This window comes from Lates calcarifer, linkage group LG8, assembly GCF_001640805.2.
Source record: "Lates calcarifer isolate ASB-BC8 linkage group LG8, TLL_Latcal_v3, whole genome shotgun sequence".
Classification (NCBI taxonomy): Eukaryota; Metazoa; Chordata; class Actinopteri; family Centropomidae; genus Lates; species Lates calcarifer.
In genome coordinates this window covers 20,286,942-20,309,554 of record NC_066840.1, presented here as the reverse complement: position 1 = coordinate 20,309,554, position 22,613 = coordinate 20,286,942, and the positions used below count along the sequence as shown (strand labels likewise).

The 22,613-nt window shown below is 39.5% G+C and overlaps 1 protein-coding gene across 1 annotated transcript; it reads right to left on the bottom strand.

The window, feature by feature from the left end:
* Positions 1 to 4,263: 4,263 nt before the first annotated feature.
* Positions 4,264 to 22,056, bottom strand: elovl6 (ELOVL fatty acid elongase 6). The gene is made up of 5 exons (XM_051072523.1): positions 21,803 to 22,056; positions 7,821 to 7,952; positions 7,079 to 7,230; positions 5,354 to 5,960; positions 4,264 to 5,308 (listed from the first exon to the last, which is right to left on the bottom strand). The coding sequence occupies exons 1-4, from the start codon at positions 21,883 to 21,885 to the stop codon at positions 5,518 to 5,520; spliced, it is 810 nt and encodes a 269-aa protein (XP_050928480.1). The 5' UTR covers positions 21,886 to 22,056; the 3' UTR covers positions 4,264 to 5,308; positions 5,354 to 5,517.
* Between the last annotated feature and the right edge of the window lie 557 nt (positions 22,057 to 22,613).

Genomic DNA, 22,613 nt, shown 5'->3' with positions numbered 1-22,613 from the left:
TATTGTAAGCTACTCATTTGCTAGTGTACCAAGCCAACTGATGTTACTGTACTACTAGATACTACTGTAACTGATACAACCACTGATTTGCTTGTAAACAAGTGAACATTTTCTAGTCTGGTGGCAAATTAGTCATTTTAAATCTGTTTCTACACTCACTGTTCACAGGCTGGAGACCTCTAAGTATGCAGCTTTGGCCTCAGATATTTAATACTTTAAAAATGAAATGAAAGAAATGGGTGAGGAGTTAAATGTGTCAGTGGGTTATCACAGATACAGGAAGAAAAGTCAAAAAAAAGTTATTTAATGAAAGATAGTAAATCTGATAATGAAGTTGATGTAATTTTGAGTAAAAAAAAAGATAAAGGAATGCAAGATGATGGACAAGCAAGTGTTTTTAAATAGTACATAAAACTTACACAAGTAACTACGCTATTGTAATTCTATCTCTATTAGCTAATTTTGTATCTTTCTGCCAGATGGGGCTAGCTTTGCTTTATCGCTCACGTCTCCATCCCAGCCCGGAGGACAGCTGATGAGAGCTAAAGAGGGAATTAGCTACCCACTCAAAGGCTTTGCTCTGATCCTTCAGGTCAGTATTTGGTCCCCTCAGCTCTTGAGCAGGACAGAGTAACACTAGTTTGCAAGGATTTGGGCAGATTTAAATCAAAAGGGGAGGGGGTCTAATGCACACATTGGCCATAGATACATGAGCCAGAATCTATGGGTGCAACATGGAGGAGGGAAAGTCCCAGACCTGCAGCTCCCTTGGTAGTTTTGTCTCCCGAGGGGCAGTTGAAGGCAACATTCTGAGTACACCAATTTAAAGCCTGAAATATGCTTTCCTTGAATGCTTCCATTTCTACAACATAAATGTAACTTATGGAAACATTAAATCCTCACAACTGACTACAACCTCCTGTCAACTGTCCTGTAGCCCTAATTTAAAAGTGACCATTCTCATGTGAACCAGTAAGTATTCACTCTTCCTCTTATATTCTTATAAAGATAATCTTATCCCTACAATGTTTCTAAAAGGTTTAGAAACCTTGTAGGGACATCAGTGGGACAGTAAACGCTCATATGAATCCTATGCTTAGCCAGAGTTTAGGTCTAATATTTGCTCTGTGGTCAGGAGGAGAACACATAACACCGTGTGAGCAAAAGACTGAATTTTTTTGTCTGGACACCATGTTTATGAAAATGCCAATAAATCAAGTTGCTATTGCTGTTTACATGCCTACCACACAGACATTATTACAGCCAGGACATACACACAAATCACAAGACATAAGAATGTGAAAATTATAGAATCAGGATGACTTCAACTGGATTTCACCAAGAATGGTCAGACAAAATGAAATTTAGAACACATTTGTCATGATCATTTTGTTGCCCCGTTCTTACCGTTTTACATTTGAGGCTAGACTGTCTTTGTTCCAGCAGGTGGCGACAATGTATAAAGAAAATCACTCTACTCAGGGTCAACTGAGAGAAACTGTAGTAGGTACTGGATATTGTTACAAAGGAAGTAGCAGCAATATATCAGAAATGTTTGCTTAGTCAGTAACTGTCAGGTAAAAATCTTTCTTGCATCACAAATGCTTCATTTTGAAATCCTCATGTCAAAGACAAACACCTGCCGTGACCTTTTAAGTGCAAACAGGTCATGTCTGACAGGGCTGACCTTGTTGCATATAGACAAAACAGTGATGACTGTATCCAGATCAATCAATTCACACTTGTTAAGATAGGGAATGCGTAGTAAAGAAATGCACTTCTCAGCACTGCAGCAAATGTATATCAGCATAATAAACTAGACTACAGCTGTCAATATTGAATGAGATTACCTGGGCTTTCCCTCTTTTGTGGCTTAGATCAGATCTTATTACAGCTGTCTACAAAAAGGTGAAAAACAAATTAAATATCAAATTATTTGTGTCCCAAAAACAACATTTGTGAAGTCAGTCTGAGGCAGTCTAAATACAGTCTTCTTTGTTAGTGTTTCACAGCCATACTAATGCAAAACAAAAAATGAAGTGATACAATACTGTATGTATTTGCAGCCTCTTGAGGATGGCAGCTCCTGATGCCTTGCCTCTGGTTAACAACAATATGCATCATTATGACCCACTGTATGTACTGCACAATCGGACTTTGCCAACTGAGACTAACCAAACGGTAAACCATCCAACGGTTAAATCCAGTAAACCCTGAACAACAACTTTCACCACAATGGAGGGTCTGTTAACAAAGGCTGATCGGTCAACGCCATGTTCAACAGTGCCAAAATAAACATGGTTGTTATTTCTGTGTGCTAACAATAGACCTGTGTATTTAATTTTGAAACAGCCACCACCACCTTTAGGATAAATAAATGTCAGCATACAGAAAGAGGTCTGATAATGATCAACAATTCAAAATTATCTGCACCTAAAACCTACAGTTCAATTATTCTATTGACAAAATTACTATAAAATAGTTAACTATTAACAATATATTTCTTTCCATCTCCACATTAAGGTAAATTCAGAGGGATTAAAGATCGTGTGATTGCGTTTAGGAACTCAAAACACTGACATGTTTAGTTCTTAGATTTTAGGCCAACACTATGTGAGATAACTAACATTTCTTTGGAATTTGCTCAACAGCAAAGTAGACTGTTTCTAACTTATATGCATTATATGAAATGTGTATGTCTACTAAAGTTGATGGATTTTCTTATGTGCTGGAAACACACTCATAGCACATCGAGAGACATTTTGGGAAGTCATTGCAGAAAAAGCGGGTGTGTAACCAATATAAATGATAATGGTTGCATTCCATTAAGACTTGCCACTTCCAGGGATCTCTGTCATTGTGCATGTTGAATCTCTGGCTTGGCCAACATTAATTAGATACTTATGTGGTTTTCCTGTTTAGGTGTTTGCTCAGATCACTCACTGTAAATGCGCAGGTGTTGGCCAAACGGCTAATTTTCAGCTGCCGTCACTTGACTTGGTGTTCAATTTGCCATTAAACTAAATGATATAGCAAATTAAACTTAGGGAAAACTAATTTCTTTGCTGAGTGAATCTTTGGAAACACCACAGCCCACTTCACGTTGAAGCATGCTAACCAGACGAATCTTTTCTAAACCAGGAAAACTTTTGCAAAGTCCCGCACTGCTTTCAGTGTGGCAGAGCTAGCGAGCTAAGCTACCCCTGGACTTTAAGAGTCACCTCTGCCAAACATCGGGGGAATTTATTCGTTTTCCACGTTTTCCACGTCAGCGCCAACCCTAAAGTATTTATTCGCGGTCTCATATCTGCAGTCACAGGTGAGACAACTGCTAGCTAACCACGCATCCATGTTTCTTGAAGATGAGAACAATTCAACCTTTGAAAAACCTTTCAGGTCGCACTTACCGCAGTTTCGAAGACTTGTATGGATTCCTAAAATACCCACTTTGTCCAACTGTCACAAAAATATCACGTGGGCACGACAATGAAGAAAATTATTAAGTTATTCACAAGTTGCGACTTTTTTTGACCAAACGAAGATGGTAATCGGAAGTGAGACACGTTTGTAGTCCATCGAGAGGTGAGAGGAAACGGTGACTTCCGGTGACCATGACGTCAACATGATGCTAATTTCTGTCTGGGATACTATTTTCTCACAATATAACTCTTCCCTCCATTTATTAAATAACAATTCTGCCTTCAACTACATGTGGTATCATCAACACATTAACAATATGGCATGGACTTGATGAATTTAAAAGCCAATTTTAATCTTGATATAAGGTCTACTTATGCATATCTCATATCTCTACACAATTCTGTTAGATGATATTGTTACCAAAATAATCAACAAGAGAAAACAGAAAACCTTCTTTTCAAACAGAAAATGTAGATTGTCCTTATTCTAAGTGAATGATCTTTCTGTCCATTTAATAGTAGTTAGTCTCAGTGATTAGGCTTTATTGCACAATTGTACCTCTAGGGGGAGGCCAGGTACAGTGGATAAGAACACTTTTCAATGCAGGTTCAGCAGCATTGTTGCAATGGTTTATTGGTTAAGCCCATTAGTTTACTTGCTTGAGTCATATATGCTGTTTATCCCTGCCACCAGCCAATTATACCCACCACTGACACACACTAACTTGAGTTTGGTGAAACCAGTATTCCCATAAAATGGCTTTTTAGGTGCAGCACCAAAAGAAGGATTGTGTAATGCCAAGATATCACAGCGGAGACAAAAAAAATGAACACCACAGGCACATCACATTTTAGCACTCTTTGTTCATACGTTACATTTTTCAGCAACAATTGTTTTTGACATTGATACAGTGCAAATGCACAATAGCACAACAGACACCATTAAGGATACATACTATTTTTTAAAGTCAATACAGCAGATTTTGACAATTTGCATGTTTTTTCTTTTGCTAAACATAAATATGTTTGTCCTCCATTTAAGCTTTCAATGTCCAACAGGCTTTTTTTCTTCACTGGTAGGGATCCTTTAACACAGACAAGCGTTTGGAAATCAATGGCAAGTCATTTTCCAAGTGTGGTCGGCAATTTCTGCAAGGTCATGACAAATGGTGAAGCAGGGCACTGTCAGCATCTGTTTCCCATCATACCCAGGAGCAGTGTGATCATCTGAGTCAGTCAGTCCAATCAGTTTCATTCATACTTTTTTTTTTTTTCGACTATGCGGCCATACTGGATGAATTTCAGCCATACTGTAAACCGGTGCTGATGTTAAACATGTCTACTTTGTCTTGATATGCATATTATATTAAGAAAGAGATAACCTAAGACCTGAGAAAAATATCGCATTTTGCAATGTAAGACACAGAAGATACAGTGCCGTTCACCCCATCAGTTCACATCAACCACCAACACACTGCAGCTTCAAGCACTCACCAGTGTCTCAAACTTCCTTCTTTGACAGATCAAAACAAAACAACAAACACTGACAACAGACAGACAAAAACATACTCAGATGGCTCAAGTTAACACTCCATCCATCTTCATATGTACTGATTAATTTCTTTTTTTTAATATCAAGTAAACATATGCTCGTGGCAGATGTAATTTTTTTTAATCTGGTGGTTTTGTCTTTTTGTTATCTTTTAGGTTTAAAGAACTATTCATGGTGAATTCAAAAAGGGGCTTTTAAACTTCAGGTGGACAACTCGTGATGGCTTCTGATCATGGCGGCACTGCGTCCTCAGCATTCCTCAATGGAGACATCACCTCCAATGAGGCTTTTTAGATCTGCACATTAGTAGAAATGCTCAAGCACAAACACCAGCCATCTTCCTGACCCTCCCACCCCACCCCCACCCCCACCCCATACCCACTTCCCTGACCTCCATGCCACTTCTCCATCATCCAAACCCATTCATCCCCCTCACTCTCTCTCTTTCTCTCCCTCTCAAGTCACTGGTCCCTGCTCTCCATTTCTAACTCCCTTTTTCTTCATTATCTCCCTTCTTCCCATACTTATGGCATTTTTGTTTTTTTTTTACTCGCTCTTCTTGGTGATAGCCATAGCTGATGATTTGGACTTGCCGATGTAGGCCTCGAAGAAGAACTGGACAAAGAGCACAAAGTAGCTGAGGTACATGAGGGAGGACCACACAATGTTCTGCATGTGGGATGGACACTCCTGGCCCTGCTGCATCCACGAGTACACCAGGTAGTTCACCACACAGCCCATCAGCATCTGGGTGATCTGGGTCAGTGTAATGAACATGGCGAACTTGCGTGACAGCTTGAAGCCGGCCGCCCGCAAGGCGTAGTAAGAGTACATAACGGCGTGGACTAAGTAGTTCATAGTCATGAACCATCCACCGCCGGCCACCATGTCTTTGTAGGAGTACCAGGAGTAGAGCAGCACGGTGATGTGGTGGTACCAGTGGAGGAAGATGAGCTTCTGTTTCCTCAAGACGATGAAGAGAGTGTCACCTACAGGTATGACAGAGGAAGTTTTGAAGGAAGTTGAGTTGTACAACAGATGGGAGAAGTTTGTGGAGAGCATGAGGAGGAGGGGAATAAAGGGGGGGTAAAGGAAGAGGAACAGGAGGGAAGAGAATATCATTACCACTGGCCCATTCAAAATGAATGGCTGCGATTTAAGTTGCTCTCAAATATGCAAAAAATGTTGGCTAAATAAACTGTGTAAAACCACAAAACTGCTGGCACACACAGAGTAGGACTGAAATGACTGAAACAACTTAACAGGCCGTCCTTTCAATAATAAACAGAAACACAAGTGACAGCAAAAGCTGTATTTACAGAGCCTATTTATTACCCATTAAATTACTAACATTAACACTGAATTCTGAACCAATATAGTTACAATAAACAGGGAAAAGAAAGATACTAGGAAAAAATAAAAATTTTCTTCAGCTGCTACAAAAAACACTACAGTATCAGGTATTTAAAATGGTTTGCATTACATTTTAGAAATTATATTTCTAATTAAACAAGAAAACTGTTTAAGAATCTAATGAACCTTTACCATTGCTGTAGCTATGCCAGGTAACTGTGAAGTTACATTTTCCTTTTCAAACTGATGTACAGGAGAAAATATACAAGGGTGGAAAATTACTGTAGACTGCCTTCCTTACTGTAATGCATGAACCTGTGTATGTGTGCATGGGGCACAACAGTTAGCCAGTTAGCTATTCGCAATGTTTTGCCTTAGCACAGAGTCCCATTATAAGCCTGTATGTGTTTCTAGCTAATGTGTATGATTATTAGTTTACAACTTAATTATTTGTTATTCTGAGCCTTATGGGTACACTCTGAGTGTCCATTCTCTGGTTTCCAGCATTCACACTCATGTTCATGCTGGACTGCACAACGACCAGATAGAGAGAACAGAGGCAGTGACCGTCTGCCACCTTTCATTCCCACTGAGAGGAACAACTGCTCTTGGTTTAAGCCTGGGGTTCATGGCATTTTAAGCAACAGGAGGATCCTCAGGAATATAAAACCTAGCTCCTCAATATAAACAATATATACACATACTAGTATACACAGCAATATGAGATATGCCGTATTACAAGGTCTTGACTTACCCAGTTCTGGTGCTTTACTAAGTACAAAGGCGTATGCCCAGAACTTGCTGACAGGCCCGTTGTAAAAGCTCTGGTCACAAACTGACTGTTTGAGCCCTTTTGTCATCAAGATGTACATCATGTAACTCCCAGTACGGATGGCACCAAATATGCTGCATGGACAAAGAGAAAACACAGACATAGCAATTTATTGTCGTTGAGAAATATGTTGTACAATTAGTTACAACACATGAGCAGGTTGTTAGTACAAAGTATGTTTACATAGAACAGTCTGAGGCACTTACTACACACTGTCCATATGAATTATATATGTCTATGTAAGTCAATACCTTCTGTGTTAGTATCAACTGCAGCTTTTTTGACTGTGTTAAAATATGCAGCACTTTTTACATATTCAATACAATGTGCATACTTGTGTTTTAGTCCCAAAAGAATCCATTCTGAATTCAACTGCATTCAGTTTGTTTGAAACAAACCATGACTCAGTTTCCCTCTGAATAATGGAATCAGTCTCATTACTCAAACTCCCAAGCAATGAATCTGATGTTACAAAATATGTACTTGATGTGTAAATAAGTTTGGCTCCATAACAAAATGTAGCTGCTTTGCTCTGTTGCTGGTAGTGTCTAATGTGACCAGCAGGTGTCAGCTAGCAGACATTGTGCAACTAAAGCCATGTCTGATTACACATACAGACAGTCATTTTCCTATCAATTCATTGATAATGCCAACTCCTTCTTACCTGAATACAGCGAGTGTGAGCGACCATAGCACCAGCGGTTTCCTCAACTCAAACTTCTCCCTCTGTTTCATGACATGGCGGCCCCCGAGGATACAGGCAGCATAGAGTGCAGAGAAGAGAAAGGACTTCTTCCTGTGAACACAAAAAGTGAAGAGATTAACATGAACCTTTCTTTGACTTTTCATTGCCTGTGCATGCCCAGGTTAATGTGCTGATTATGTTGAGTCTTTTTCAGCAATACCCTGCTTAATATTCATACAGTCACATACAGAAAGCCCCAGGCAGCTTACAGTTAGCTGCTTAGCAGGAGTTCTGCCAACGAATGTGAGGAGTCAACAAGATAAAGCAGCAGAAATATAACAAAAATAATACAAGGTAAATATATAAAAGAAACAAAACACAAAAATAATAAGTGCCAATGCATTCTGACATGAGCATCTATTGATCAGTTAGAAATCTATCCTAAAACTACACACAGCTATTTACCATGCACGCTGCATTTCTGGGTCCCCAAACAACACAATTTATACCCATCACAAACTGATCGACATAAAACAGTCTAAGTATGTCAAACGTTTCTTTTTTTTCTTTACAACTTTGCCATGAGGTATTCTGACAGTAGTTACTAAGGGAGTAGTTACTATTACTCACAGACAGTACTTTAACTAGTCCATTTAAACCCCAAATCTATTTTAAAAATCAGTTACACAACCATCTCTAACTGCTCCTCTTCCACCAGTGCCACTTTAATAAGTACAACATATTGTTTACAACCCAAACGCTAGCTGTACTGACTTCAAGCATTGCCTGAAGTAATGATTTAATGATTTTGAAGTACAGCTCCAACTGTCGTGTAACACTTAGCTTTCAGTTTACAGTTATTGCTTCTATTCGGTTCCAACTCCCACCATCCTGTTTGCCTTAATTGACTTATCAGCGATCACTGCTGTGCCACATGAAGCGGAGGACTTGTGATGAAGCATCACCTGGCCCAACTAAATCTAAAGAAAAGCATTTCCCAGGGCTCAGCACAGGTGGTCTGACTTGACAGACTAAATGCTGAGTAGGACCAACAGAAAACAGGGGCATGCTGCCATAAAATTAGAGCGACTTTGTCCAAAATGCTATTTTATCTATTGGACAGAGAGCCAGAGTAATTCTTAAGCTGCATTAGCCAGAAAAAGTTAGTGAAAATAAACTAATGATGATAAGGTTGCAGGTGTTTAAGAGTAAGGCATTAAACCCTGAGGGAGTCATCCCAAAGGGTTCAATAAAGTCAAGTCTAAGTCTAAGACCTGTAGTGGGGTTGCTCAGAGGGCAGAGGTAGGGACATGTATAATTGCACACTGATGATGGAGGAAAAAAGATTGTACAGCAGCACCCTTGGAAAAAATAAATAAATAAATCAGGTTTGCTCTCAGAGGACTGTGCACAGGGACCAGGAATGAGGCATTCTGGGAGCTCTGGGACCAATAGCCCAGGGGATTATGAGTTGTGTAAAACTAGCTCAAGGAGTGATGTTCCAGTTCAGTGATGTTGTTTTTGTTCTGCTGGTTTGGAGGTTATACAAAGAGAACAACATAACATTGAAATTAATTGCTAAATTAAAATGTATTACTCAGTGGAGAGGGCTGGAGTAAATTATTCTATTTAAAACCTTACTTTAAGTGGCACAGTATTGTATTATACGAGGTGTTTCATATCTGTGGATATGATCATCTACTCAAGGTCAACTGTCTATGTAATATACAGTACACAAGCACACTAACATACTGGTCAAAGGGTTTGTGTATGTCTTGCAATACAAATGAAAAATGAAAATTTCTCACAGAAGCGTGACATATGCAACCTGCAGGCAGAAATCTATCCTGTTCTGTTTTGCAGCCTCAGCAGAGCACAGCAACAACAGCACTTAGTTTTGCTGATCAGGTGTGTAGCTAGACAAGAAAAGAGGAAAAAAAAGTTCACACAGAAACATGGCTGTGTGATACAGTTTACAGGGAGAGGACAATATATCACAAGGAAACATTTAGCCAATAATACAATTCAAATACAACCAACTCCATATTATTATTAGAGTGTATTGACTCTTCTTCTATTTCCACCTTTCCTAACTAAAAGGAAAATGTTGCTAAGAATGTGAATAATGTAAATTATTTCTATCATAACAGTAACCGAAAAGGCAAGTCACTGACAATAACAACAAAAGTGCAGTAACAGTGTCAATTGTTTAAAATAATGGACTTCATTGTGTGCCAGTATTCTGAAGATGAAGGATGCCACCTCTCTGTTCATGCAGGAAGCCCAGAAAGTGATTTAGGCCACCTCCACTGAACAAAGGACAAAGCAGTCCAGTCAAAGTCAAAAGGAGCTGCTTTCACAGAATGACAACAGGGTTGGACTGCAGAATGACATCACTGTTTCTCAACTACACGCAAACGAGGGGAGAACAGAGCAACACACAATACACAGTGGCCTACATACTGTAGTGAGGCCAGGGGAAGTGCAAAGGAAAGACAATCTCAGCATTCCCCTTCAGTGTAAAACCATCCACGCTGAAAGGTCAAAGGTCAGAGTGATATACACTATGTCCTATGATGTGATTCTGCAGGGTGCAGTGTGCTTTTTACATCTGATCACATGGCATTCATTTATTTCCTTTAGTGTGGCAGCACAGAGCATTAACAATTCAATCATATCAAAACTCAGAAATAATATTTTTTACAATCAATTAATAATTTAAAGTGAGACTATGCAACTTCTGAAAGAGGAACAAACACATTTTTCCACTTATAAATGCAAACTTAAGCAATATAACACATGCTTACTTAACTCAATACACTCACCTGTTTTGCTGTAACAGTCTTATTTGTTCTGGTATGACCAATAGCTTTAAGGGGCTAATGTTAGCAAACTTAAGATGGATTTTTTTTTTTTTTTTTTAATAAAAGTAATTCTTGGGTCAGTTGTGTTACTGTTGCAAAAACATTTTAGCATTCACCATTATTTTGAAATCATCATTTGTGGCCACTGTTTAACAGAGTTTTGTTAAAAGTAATTTTGTAAGTAAAAATTCCAAACATCTGCTGGTTACAGCTCAAACAGACTCAAAGATTTACTTGCTGTGTTATATTTCTCATCTCAATCAAAACCTCACCGTTTTGACCTTTACCTAAACCTCATTCACGTTTCAGACCTGTTGAACTGAGTCAGCTGCTGCTGTTGATTAAAAATGGTGACCAAATCTACTTCTATCTACTTCTACATCTGTGTGAATTGTAATGTATTACCTTTGCTGCAGGGAGTACAAAATCTCAACAGATAAGTTTCTCAAGTTTCTATCGAAATGCAACTACTGACTATTAGCTAATTTACAACAATTTGACTTTAAATAAAGATGCAGTTCTATGTAACTAGTCTGAACTGGTTTGACAGGTAACTTTGCATACCAGCCAATATCATGACATCCCATGCACAGAGGTAAAGAGGAATCTTTCTGTGTCAGTCTCTGTGTTTTATCATTATCATGTGCATTAAACTGAGCCAAATGTTAAGATGTGCATAGCCTAATGCAATACATTTAGAAGATGGATTGCACTGCTGTCAGAAAAAATAATAAAGGGTAAAGAAACCCCAGGGCATGGTCAAAGCTGACAAGTTGGTGGGGAGGTGGTGGTGGGGGAGGGGGAGGTGCTGCTGTTGTCTTTGCAATGGCTCTGAAGTGCCAGCTGCAGCCAGGCTATGTCTGCAGTCACAGGAATGTATCTGAGACATCAGTGTGAATTCACATCATCCCTTCATGCCTCCCCGTGCCTCTACAGCTCCACCCATGATACTTCAGTATTCAGATACGTCCAAGAAATAATACGTTAAACAGGATTTTCTGGTACTCAAAGCAACCCTAAAAGCCATCATACAAGGGATACATTCTTTTAATCATCCAAGGCCCAAAAGAAATACTATGACTACATTGCAGAAACAAAATGACCCACCAACTGTGGTGACACAATAGAGTTATTGATCAATACCAAGCATTCAGCAAACTGCTTCACCACATGCAGAAATTTCTGCATTTTATAATTAACTGACACACAAACAATCTGGACCAGTGTCAGGATGAAAACACTGCTATTCTACTACACCTAGTCACCAAGAAATTCACATACTAACTCTTTTGAACCTTTCTGGTGGATCTTTGCTCAAATTACAGCAGGTATCTTATTTATCCAGTTTGTGAAAACTGAGACTTTATATGGATGATGTAGAAGGAGATATCTTCCATCATTGGTGTTTAAGTTATGTCATGCTTATTTTAATCCTTTAATTCACAGTTAAAGGCCTGAAACATCAGATGAAACAACCTCGTGAAATTTTGTACAAATAAAAAACATCCTATAAAATGTAGAAACAAAAGGGGAACAAAAAAACAAGTACTGCAACTAGCACCCCTGATCCTGACTTATGTCTACACAGGACAATATATTAGAGGGGTGTGGCAAGAGGCTTGACTCTGCTGTTTGTCAAAGTGGGCCGAGGCAGCACAAATGAAAAACTACAACGTCAGAGCTCTTTTGGGGAGGATCAGCATGGAGTAGTAACAGAATCAGCAGAGATTTCTTGCTTGCTGCATGGCTGCAAAACCAGCTGCTTTCCACCTGCTGAGCTTTACTCCAAAATAACAGTAAGCAGCTGCTGTAAAAAAAAAAATATATATATATATATATATATCTATATCTATCTATCTATCTATCTATCTATATATATATATATATATATATATATGTATGTATGTATCCTAGATCCACTACATATATTATACATGTTCAGGGTCACGACATAAATCATGTACTGTGTGTTTTTGTTTTTTAGTTGAAACATGCACTGAGTCAAATATTAGTTTACAAGAAAACCACAAACTTAACAGACAATGATCAACGTGTACAACCAGGATAATACACAGGAGCTGCTCCATTAGGTAGGTTAGGCATCTCTGTCATCTCTCTCTCTCTTATGTGTGATTATTATCACAGGGTGAGACACTGGGCGTTGGCCCAGTTTGAACTGCTGCCAAAGCACGCTGAATATCTAAGATATCAACAAAAAAAGGTGCTCATATCTGACAAGAATAAAGAATTAAAACCAACAAACCAAAACTGTAGAGCTGCCCTTTGCCACTATAGCCCTACAAAACTGTCCACAACAAATAGGACCCACTAAACGTGTCATTTATGAGGCTGTAAAGGTTTGCTTATTCTAACTTCAAACAAGACTGCCAGGCAACTGTAAGGTATCCGACCTCACACACATTTTAGAGTAAACTTTCAGGTCCAGATATCAACTCAGGGTATTGTGAAAGTAAATCACTACAGAGGTGTGCACTTTCTGCCTATGTTTTTTGTGGTCTGTGTACTTGCATGTAGCCTCTTTAGTACAGTGCATAATATAATGAGGATGTTGATCCTGTAGACCCTCCCCTCCCCCACTGACAGTGTTGTATAAAGCTGCTGGGTAACCTGCTGTGGAACTTGGATCTGTATTAGCTGGTCCAGGAGATTTCATCCGTTACATAATCCTGAGTTTGCAGTCTGAGGATGAGTCTGCACGCCTGTGCCAGTGAGCGGGTGTCTGTCTCACCAAAGTGCATGTGTACAGTGTCACTTATGCATCCGCAGCCGCATGCACAACAAATATGTGTGTGTGTGTGTGTGTGTGTGTGTGTGTGTGTCTGTGTGTCTATGTGTGTGTGTAGGTCCCTGAGTTCAGTTCTGGGTGCTCAGCTCTATTCCCTGTCACTGTTGTGTCTAAAACATACAATAACAACAAACAACATCTAAAACAGTAGAAAGGCAATCAGAGTTACTGTGCCAAAGAGTGGGATGAGCAGCAAAGCACAAAATAAGACCAAGAGGTGCTGTAAATAAGACGTAGCGATTACAGAATAAGCTGTCATTCAGGAAGCACCCAGAAATAATCCACTTAGTAACACTCCCACTATTCCTTGTTACTGCATGCAGTTTCTGGTGGAACTTAACATTACCAACCTTGTAAAACTACTATCATTCGTTCAGTTCATTCGGCATCTGGTGGCCCATATTAAAGGATAATTTGTCTATTCAGAAAATAGAAGAGTACTTTTGTTGAGTGGTAATTATTTCAGCCTGTTAAGTGCTTAAGAACAACTTGAGTCATGCTTATTTTAAGCATCAAGACAAATGGCTTTGCAGGAAGCTTGTATTGCATAGCTCTCAACAGAAAAAGTCAATGTGCACATTTTTACCAAATCCATCCACCTTAACCATACTATCTATACTGTGTACTTACTGTATTCAAATAATTTGTTTCAATAAAGCTTACATGGGCAGTCACAATGTTGGGCTTCTTTTTAGAAGATATAGTAATAGAGGCCACTACAGCCTATGACTACACTATTTACCCAGTTTTGACATTATGGAACAATTACTGAAAATGTATTGGATGGATGTAATCTTGACAACAGTGACCATTCTTGCAAAATTTGTCTTGAAGGTGGCAAAAGGGTTTAAGGGTTTATGCTTGAAACAATATCTTTTAAAGGTACACTGCAGTTTTTGACCACTGGTGGTGCTATTGACTAATGTTTTAATGAACAGCCCCAAAATTTGTTTCTATCTTGTCTTGTACTAAGGCCACATACTGGCACGCATGTACACAGTGAAGCACAAAGGTGACACAACAGGCATTCCTGGAACTGCAGAGGGCAATAATTCAATTACATACTGCATGCAAGCCACACTACTCCACTAATTGAAAGCTGATACAGAGAAAAGCTACAATGTGCTAATAGGGTGGGGAAGAAGAAGACTGCTAACTGATCAAAAGTAACGCAGGTTTGAGAAATTGTAAAAACTGGAAGTTTTCATGGAAAATATTCTGGTGTTAACCTGCAAGGGTTTAATGGCACTCAAGGATTAGTACCACCAGCTGTTTATCTTGACAAACTAATTCCTACTATTGAAATAACATAAGGGATGGAAACATGCATAAACTCACATTTTCTTTGGATATTTGATTTAAATCTGAGCTAAATCCGGATGGAAACCCACTTACTGATGGCTACATTTGATTCATGTGTACTAGTAAGTCATGATAGCACAACAATGAGGCAGCATGCACAATACCAAAATCCTGAAATGAAGCAGATAAATGGAATTCCATCATTCCATCATTAGTTTTACCATTTATATCTCTGCTTTTCCTTATTGTGAATAGGAAATGTTTTCCAAGGCCTGTTTATATGGACAATCTAGTATACTGTTACCAATTTCCTGAAGAAGGCTGTGATAGTTGTGCGAGACAACACAGTAACTGGTTTATTTCCACTGACATGGACAGTAATTAAAACAGAAATTATAATTAACTGCTCATTTCTTTGCACACATGCAAGCTTTTCCTAGATGGCCTGATGATGAAATCTGAAAGTGAAACCGGAGCACATCAACACTCGAGGCAGGCCTTAGTTTCTGAGGAGCCAGCCCACATCTTCATCTCAGGCCTCACCAGTCGTGAGAAGGAGAGCAACCTAGCAAACATAAAGCCTGGGGTGGATTCTGGGTTAACATGGTCAGGACTGATCAACATCACCATGTGCTGCTCTTGTCAAAATGGCAACAGCTTGCAGAACCAAGACATTATAGATTTATTGTATGACTATCAAGAGGAACCTCTAAAATTGATAAATGATTTCTTCAAACTGAAAAATAACAGTGTTTGCGTGCATTGTGTTTAGCTGTGGAGTTAGTTAGTAGGCTATGCATTAAATCCAAGGCACAAGAAATACTATGAAATACAAACAGAAGGCAGCCCACTATGATTTTAAAATATAGCCTCATTCTCACTACACCGCTTGACACCTGAAAACTAATTTATTTACTAAACATTCTAAAAACGCTTATTCTTTAACTGTCCTACCTCTCCCATATCTTCTGCACTGTAGCTTTGAAATATGCATCCTTTGTTAGCTGCCTGCTTGTACTGTTGGCACATACAAATACATTATTCTATTATCATCCCATTATTACAAATTGAAAATATTATTTAACCGAATGTATTACAAGTGAAAAAGAAACAAACTGGTTAAATGATACCCTGATGCCAAATTTAAGACGGGTGTATCTATTGGTCTCATCCAGCCAACAGCAGGGCTCTGAGACAATGGGCTGGACTGCTCTCCAACTGAATAAGAAACATGAGACTTGGATAGAAGAGACTTATCTCTTTAATTCATCAAATCCCAGGAACCTGACCTTCAAGACTAGTGAATGAGCTATGATACTTCTGTATCAAAAAGCAAATGATTAACTGTGTTTTGCTGCAAATGCATTTCCAATGTGGTGGTATAAAGAACAGGACAGCTGAATCGTATAAACAAAACAGGCAACAAATAAGATCTCATTGTTCATTCTCACTGCAGCATTCTGGGGCCATGCGTCTCTCATTATCAGTCCGAGGCAAAAACCAACAGAGATCTATCAAAAGTGCTGAGACCCGAGGGGATGCTACCTACTCCAGAGGCTTTTCAAAAAACAGGGAACACAGATTCCCAGCAACCTGCATGGCAATGAGAAGTGATGACGTCTGCAGGAGTTCAGAGTGAGTCAGCAGGTTGAAGATGTGTGTAAGAGTAGGTAACAGCTCTCTTTAGGACAATAATGCCACACTGCAAAACATGGCAATCTCAATACAAAACCTTTTCTAAAACTACAGCAGATTTTACTCATTACACTGAATTGCATTAATTGCATTATCACAGGAAAAAAAAACCCACAAATCTTAAATGCATCCGCATAATGCAAGAGCTCTGTCTGAGTAAAACATACATAATCCTCAATAGTATGTTACACAGCAGCCTGATACTGGATTATTCTCAATGACATTTCTCCACCACATTTAATAAAAAAAGTAATCTGACTATTAAATGATTTCCTTTTCTTTCTGTTGTGGTTTGCCATGTCCTGCTAAATAATATACTGCAACATTGTCAAACAACGTGATAGAAGCTATTACAATAATGCTTGCAGTCCAGATACCGCCATCTCTACAAATCACATCACAGTATAACTGGAACAACATATACACTGAAATGTATATGTTATAGGTTAAACATCCTTTATTTAGAAAAATGCTGTCAGCACATATGTATAGCAATGGTTTTTCATAGAAAGTAGACAATTAGCTTGGAAGTGTATTTACTAACAAACCACATTACATTTAACAGCTATACAAGTAAATGCGTCCATTACAGAGGATTCTGTCAGAAAAATGTGCAAATGCTGAAATGTAATCAGTGAATGAGGAGAGAAGAGAAGGGAGAAAACCTATTTGCAAAATCTGTTTCATTCCACAGTCCTAGGAATACAGTTCCTGTCACATGTAAAGAGAAAACTTTCACTTCCATACTAAAATTGTAATATTAAGTAGCCAAGCAGACTATTTTAGTCCTATTCCCTATTCTATTTTATCTGTAGCAGAGCCAGGTTTCTCTTGATCATATCCTACAGCCGAAGGATATGTGTCGAGCAGAGCCACAAGTGCAGAGGGGTTTAGAGTATGTGACGTAAAGAGTGACTGATATTAATATCACCCAGCTGACATGGCAGGTTCTATCTGAATTGTTTGTGACTTCACTTTGCACTTAATTCTCAGGTCTCAGGTGCTATGTGATGCTGCCAACACCCCTGAAATAACAGGACAGCACTGACAACAAAAATATGTGAAGCTGAGAAAATATTTTTATCCGCTTTCCAAATTTTACATGCAGAAACTGTTTATCACAACAGCTGATTACTTTGAGTTGGCAGCACTGTCAAGCGTGACAGACTGTGTCACCTCTGTCAAATTCAAGATGGAGTTCTCGCAAATGTATAGCGAATATCTTCTCCTCTTCCTACACTACCTCATGCATTCATGCTTGTTATAGGGGTGACAGGGGTTGATACAGATGTTGCTGCTAAACAACAGCATCTAGGTCCATGTCCACTCCTTCCTCTTCCTCTTCCTAGTCCTCTTTCAGCCAGTTGCTTAATTGTCCTTGCTTCACAATGCTGGGCTATCTGCTGCCAGTCTCCAGGGAACACATTAGATCAGAGTACCAGTCTCCATTCATCCCTGCCAAACAATGACATGTATACACAGTTATATATACAGTGTCCATAGATGTATCACAGTGTCTGCTTTGAAACATATGCACTACTGTAGCTAATGCTCTAGGCTGGACAGAAAATTTCATTATAAGACACTAACATTTCAATGTGCATGTGTCACCTCTAAAAGCGATGAAAAGTGAAATTCCACAGTGAAAACTGAGAACTCTAAATGAATTGGATTTACCACCACAGCAATATGAGATGACCTAGAAACATCTAACAAACAAAACAAAATTATTTCTGACTCATGAAACAGATCAAATTACAAAAGACAAATCAAGGGCAAAGCTGAAGTTTTACTTCTTTGACAGTGACAATATATGATTAAAGAAATGCAACAATATCATTTGGCCCTTGATAAGAGTAGTAGTGGTCTGTGGCTTATTAGCTACAGTACTTGCTGAGCACCGTGGATACAAATAAAAGTGACCACTCCTAACAGCCACTAGCTTTGTGTTATTGTCAGGGTTTAAAGCTAAAACTTGTACTGCTGGAGAAAAAGTGTGATAGCCAAGGTTATAGTTTGGTCACTAATCTGAAATACAAATAGTCTAGTTAATCTTTTATATATTATGTTTGTTACTGTATGTTAATCTTCTACATATATGCTTAATCTGTATATATGGTGACTTAATCACACACTTAGCTTTCAAGCTGAAAGTAATGCAGACATTAGATTTCAGATAGAATACATTTTTCATGTGAAACTTTAACATACCATAAATGTGTCTTACCTGTGAGGTCTGAATAGTTTTCTTGATTGGCAGTCATTTATCAACACACATCCTCCACCCCTGGTGGTCTGCTCTGCCTCCGCAGTGACAAATTAATATTTTCAAATTGCATATGGGTTTTTATATCATAGGTAAAATCTACCACAGACAGCATTTTTCTTATCTACATTGAGCTCATTTTATCAGACTTCATAGGGCGTGATTGGGGGAGAAAAGGTAATTGTTCACCTCCAATATTGATTTATTGGTTCAGACTTTCTGGCCTCACCCCAGTCAGTGACGTCACTGCAGGCATTTTTTAAGTCGGTCAAAGGTAAAACACCTGTGGTGGCATCATTGCCTGGGGTGTTATGTGCAGCATGATTAAATGATTAGGCCCACAGAAAGTGGTTCCTCATAGTGGAGTTTGGACTTATTGAACTTTGGCCTACATCAGTCCATATGCAGGGTGTTAACGATATGATAGGCTGGAGCTAGCACTGTGAAGTAAGCAACAAAGCATTTCCTGCATCACTGTAGATTAGAGCTCAACCAATAAACTGTCTGGACCGATATGTTGTCTGATCTTAGCTTTCTGCAAATCACTATCTGTGAATCTGCAGCACCGAAATGCATCTTTTGAGTGTAAAATGTTAGGTTTTGTTAAAGAAAGGAATACCAAGTGATACTGTGGTCTCAATTCTTTAAAATTGAGACATCTGCAGTTGTGATTATACTGCCCCAGAATCAGCTAATACTTGTGCATACATCTCAAGTAAAAACAAACCTTCATCTGAAGAATATGTATATTCTTGACTATGTAACTAAAAAGATTACAAAAATACACTATATGCCAAATATATTTCGCTTCCACCATATTTGGCCTCTTTTCTTTTTCAAATAATCTGCCAAAAACTGAACCAGCACCAAAATTCATGAGCAGATTCAAAAACAATTAAATCTTCACACCCAACCCAAGTGCTAACAGACCTTTGATCAGCCAAAAAGTAATTTAATGGGCATTTGCACTTGACTTAGCAGACTCTAGTAGGTATTTGCTGAGGGTGCCTTACCCCAGGCTAAATAAATAAATAAAACTGTGGTGCACAAGTCTGTGATTTAAACCACTGCATGGATAAAAAAAACACTGTTGTTGGTTGTCCTACTGAACTAACCATTAAACAACAGCTTCATTTGTTTGTGTTTTGCATGATATATGCCTTCAGACTTGTTTACTTTGGAGTTGTTTTTTCTTCCTCTGTCTCACCCTCAAGTCATAAAAACACATCACACTTAGTCAGTTGCCCCCTGTACATTATGAATGTAATGAACAACCTATCAAATCCCATTTTCTGTGGTTGTTGCCTCTACAGGCCATGTGCACTGGCCCAGTCTGACATCCTCCACTACAGGGGCAGCAGAGAAAAGTCAGCACAGATCAGCTGCAACGTGATTGGCTAATGCTCTGTCAGCAGACATCAGAAGATGAACGTTATTGGCCGGTTGTCAGTACCAGGGTATGGACAGCTCCTACACACTGCTCCCATGCTGTCACCCTCTCTCCCTGACACACACACATTTCATTCCCATGAATAATAACGGAACTGTTCTATGACTGGCTCCTAGAGCTCTACTCAGTCCAAATTTGTGTTAAAAATAATATGCTATATGTGACCTTTTTCTACAGGCAGTTCAGATGATAGAAGAAGCCAGATGAATGCCTCCTGCTCACCGTGTGCTGCTTTTCACAAACCCAGTGCCACTGAATGCTTAATGAAGCCTATGCTAACTTTGCACATGACTCATTTTGTTTTGCTTAGAACCATCTCTTGTTCAACCTGGCGTGGACCTGGACGATAATGACCCCTCGGTGAGCTCATGCAAAGGATGCTTGGACGGACCTGCACACAACCTAGATTTGAAATGCATCGATGCACACAACCACAGAGCAATATTTACTTAATCCCAGTTGCAACAGTGAAATATTAGTCCAGGGTGATGCTGCAGCTTGTGCAAAGCCTGGCAGACACTGCCCTGGGTAAACAAAGACAGATCTAGACTCTGTTTTCATTTTAAGTCACGGTCATCAGTGATTACAAGAAGGTTTCATGGAATACACTGCACATTACTCTTGTAATTACGCTTGTTTAGTAATTAATCAACTACTGGATATTCACTATTCTCAGTTCCTCCAGTTGTTAAACATTTATCAATCGATTAGTCATTTGTTAGGAAATTAATCAGCAGCTATTCTGATTCATTTTTCAAGCTAAAACATCAAATATTATGTGATCCCAGCTTCTCTTGTGTGCAGATTTGCTACTTTTCTCTGTTTTATAACACTGTGAATTGAACATCTTAGAGTTTTGCACACTTGGTTGGACAAAACAAGCTTCTGAGAGCTTGTGATGTCCCTTTTCCCTGTTTTTCTGCAGCCCTAATCATTTTGATACTGAGTAAAACATAACATTATTTCAGAGAAAATGTTAGAGCAACGTGTAATATGATTTAAATGGGACATCTGTGCAGCTATCTTTCAAAATGCCTGAACAGTAGTCTACTTACTGAAATCATCTCCTCCCCAACCATATGGTTGTTGGGGGATGTTTACCAGCCTATGGCCAGGCTCTGTTCAATATCTGTCTAAATGGATGAGGCAGCTGGAGCCGTGGATGACCTTTACAACAGTATCGCGGTAACTGATCCCGGCAGAATAAATCACAGGAAATCAAGGACAAACCCTGTGAAAAGATGCCCGTAATGCAACAGCGGATACAACACAGTAGTAGCCTATCCAGTGGGTTCAGACGTGTGGCACAGCATCGCAATGGCACGCGGCTCAGGGCCTGTGTGAATTTGTTCATTTTATGAAGCACAAGCAGCAATTTGCGGATGATGACAGAGAGCCTGATATAACAGGATACGGCGAGGTTTAATCCCGGTGAGCGAGGCTGGTGCATGTGCACCGTCACAGCCTCCAAATCACATTTAGCACGTACACACCGCGGTGAATTTGCAGTTGAAGGGTTTTTTTTCAAAAAAAAACGGGGCGCTAACGTTACGTTAAAACATCGCAGTGAAGCCTTACCAGTTCTCCTGCATCCATCGGATGGCTTCGTCCTCGTTGAACTGTCTCTCGAATTCATACTCTTGAAGAGCTAGCACCGACATGCTCACTGTGCTGTGTTGCTGTTCACGCTGCTGAAACAAGACGATTCCCGGCCGAAGTGTTTCTGTTTAGTCTGTTTCCTCGCAGCCCTCGACTCGCATCGCTCGTGCTGCTGTCAGGACCTCGCGGTTGTGCGCGAGCAGCTCGGCAGTGGCGGCACCTTCCTCCTCTACCGGCTGACCGAGCCTACGCCCTCTTCCTCAGAGATGTGCCCCCGGGTCCTAACGCCGCCGGGTTTCCTCCCCTCTGTCATAAGGGTGCATGCTGATGCAATTTAGTTTCAGTGCAATTCACTTCAGGTCAATCAAATTTTATTGAATTAAGGGCAAGTCAGGGCAGTCAAGTTTACATTGTGTCAGTAGACTTTACAAGTACCGTATTGTGCAAAGATTTGAGGCACTTCAGATGTTTGTTTTTTTCTCAACCATCAGGCAGAACCATCAGAGTTCTGCAACAAGACAATGACCCCCAGACATTCAGCTTTGACAAAAGGAACTGTCTTCAGCAATTAGAATAATGTGTCCTACAGCAGATGGTGTGGCCCTCCACAGAGCCCTGATCTCAACATTATCAAGTCAAGCAACTGAGATGGCCACAGAAGAGCTGTGGCAAGTTCTCCAAGATGTTTGGAACAACCTAAGTGCCAAGTATCTCAGACAACTGTGTGCAAGAACTGGTGCTGTCAAAAGCAAAGAGTGGTCACACTTAATATCAATTTGATTTTTTTCCT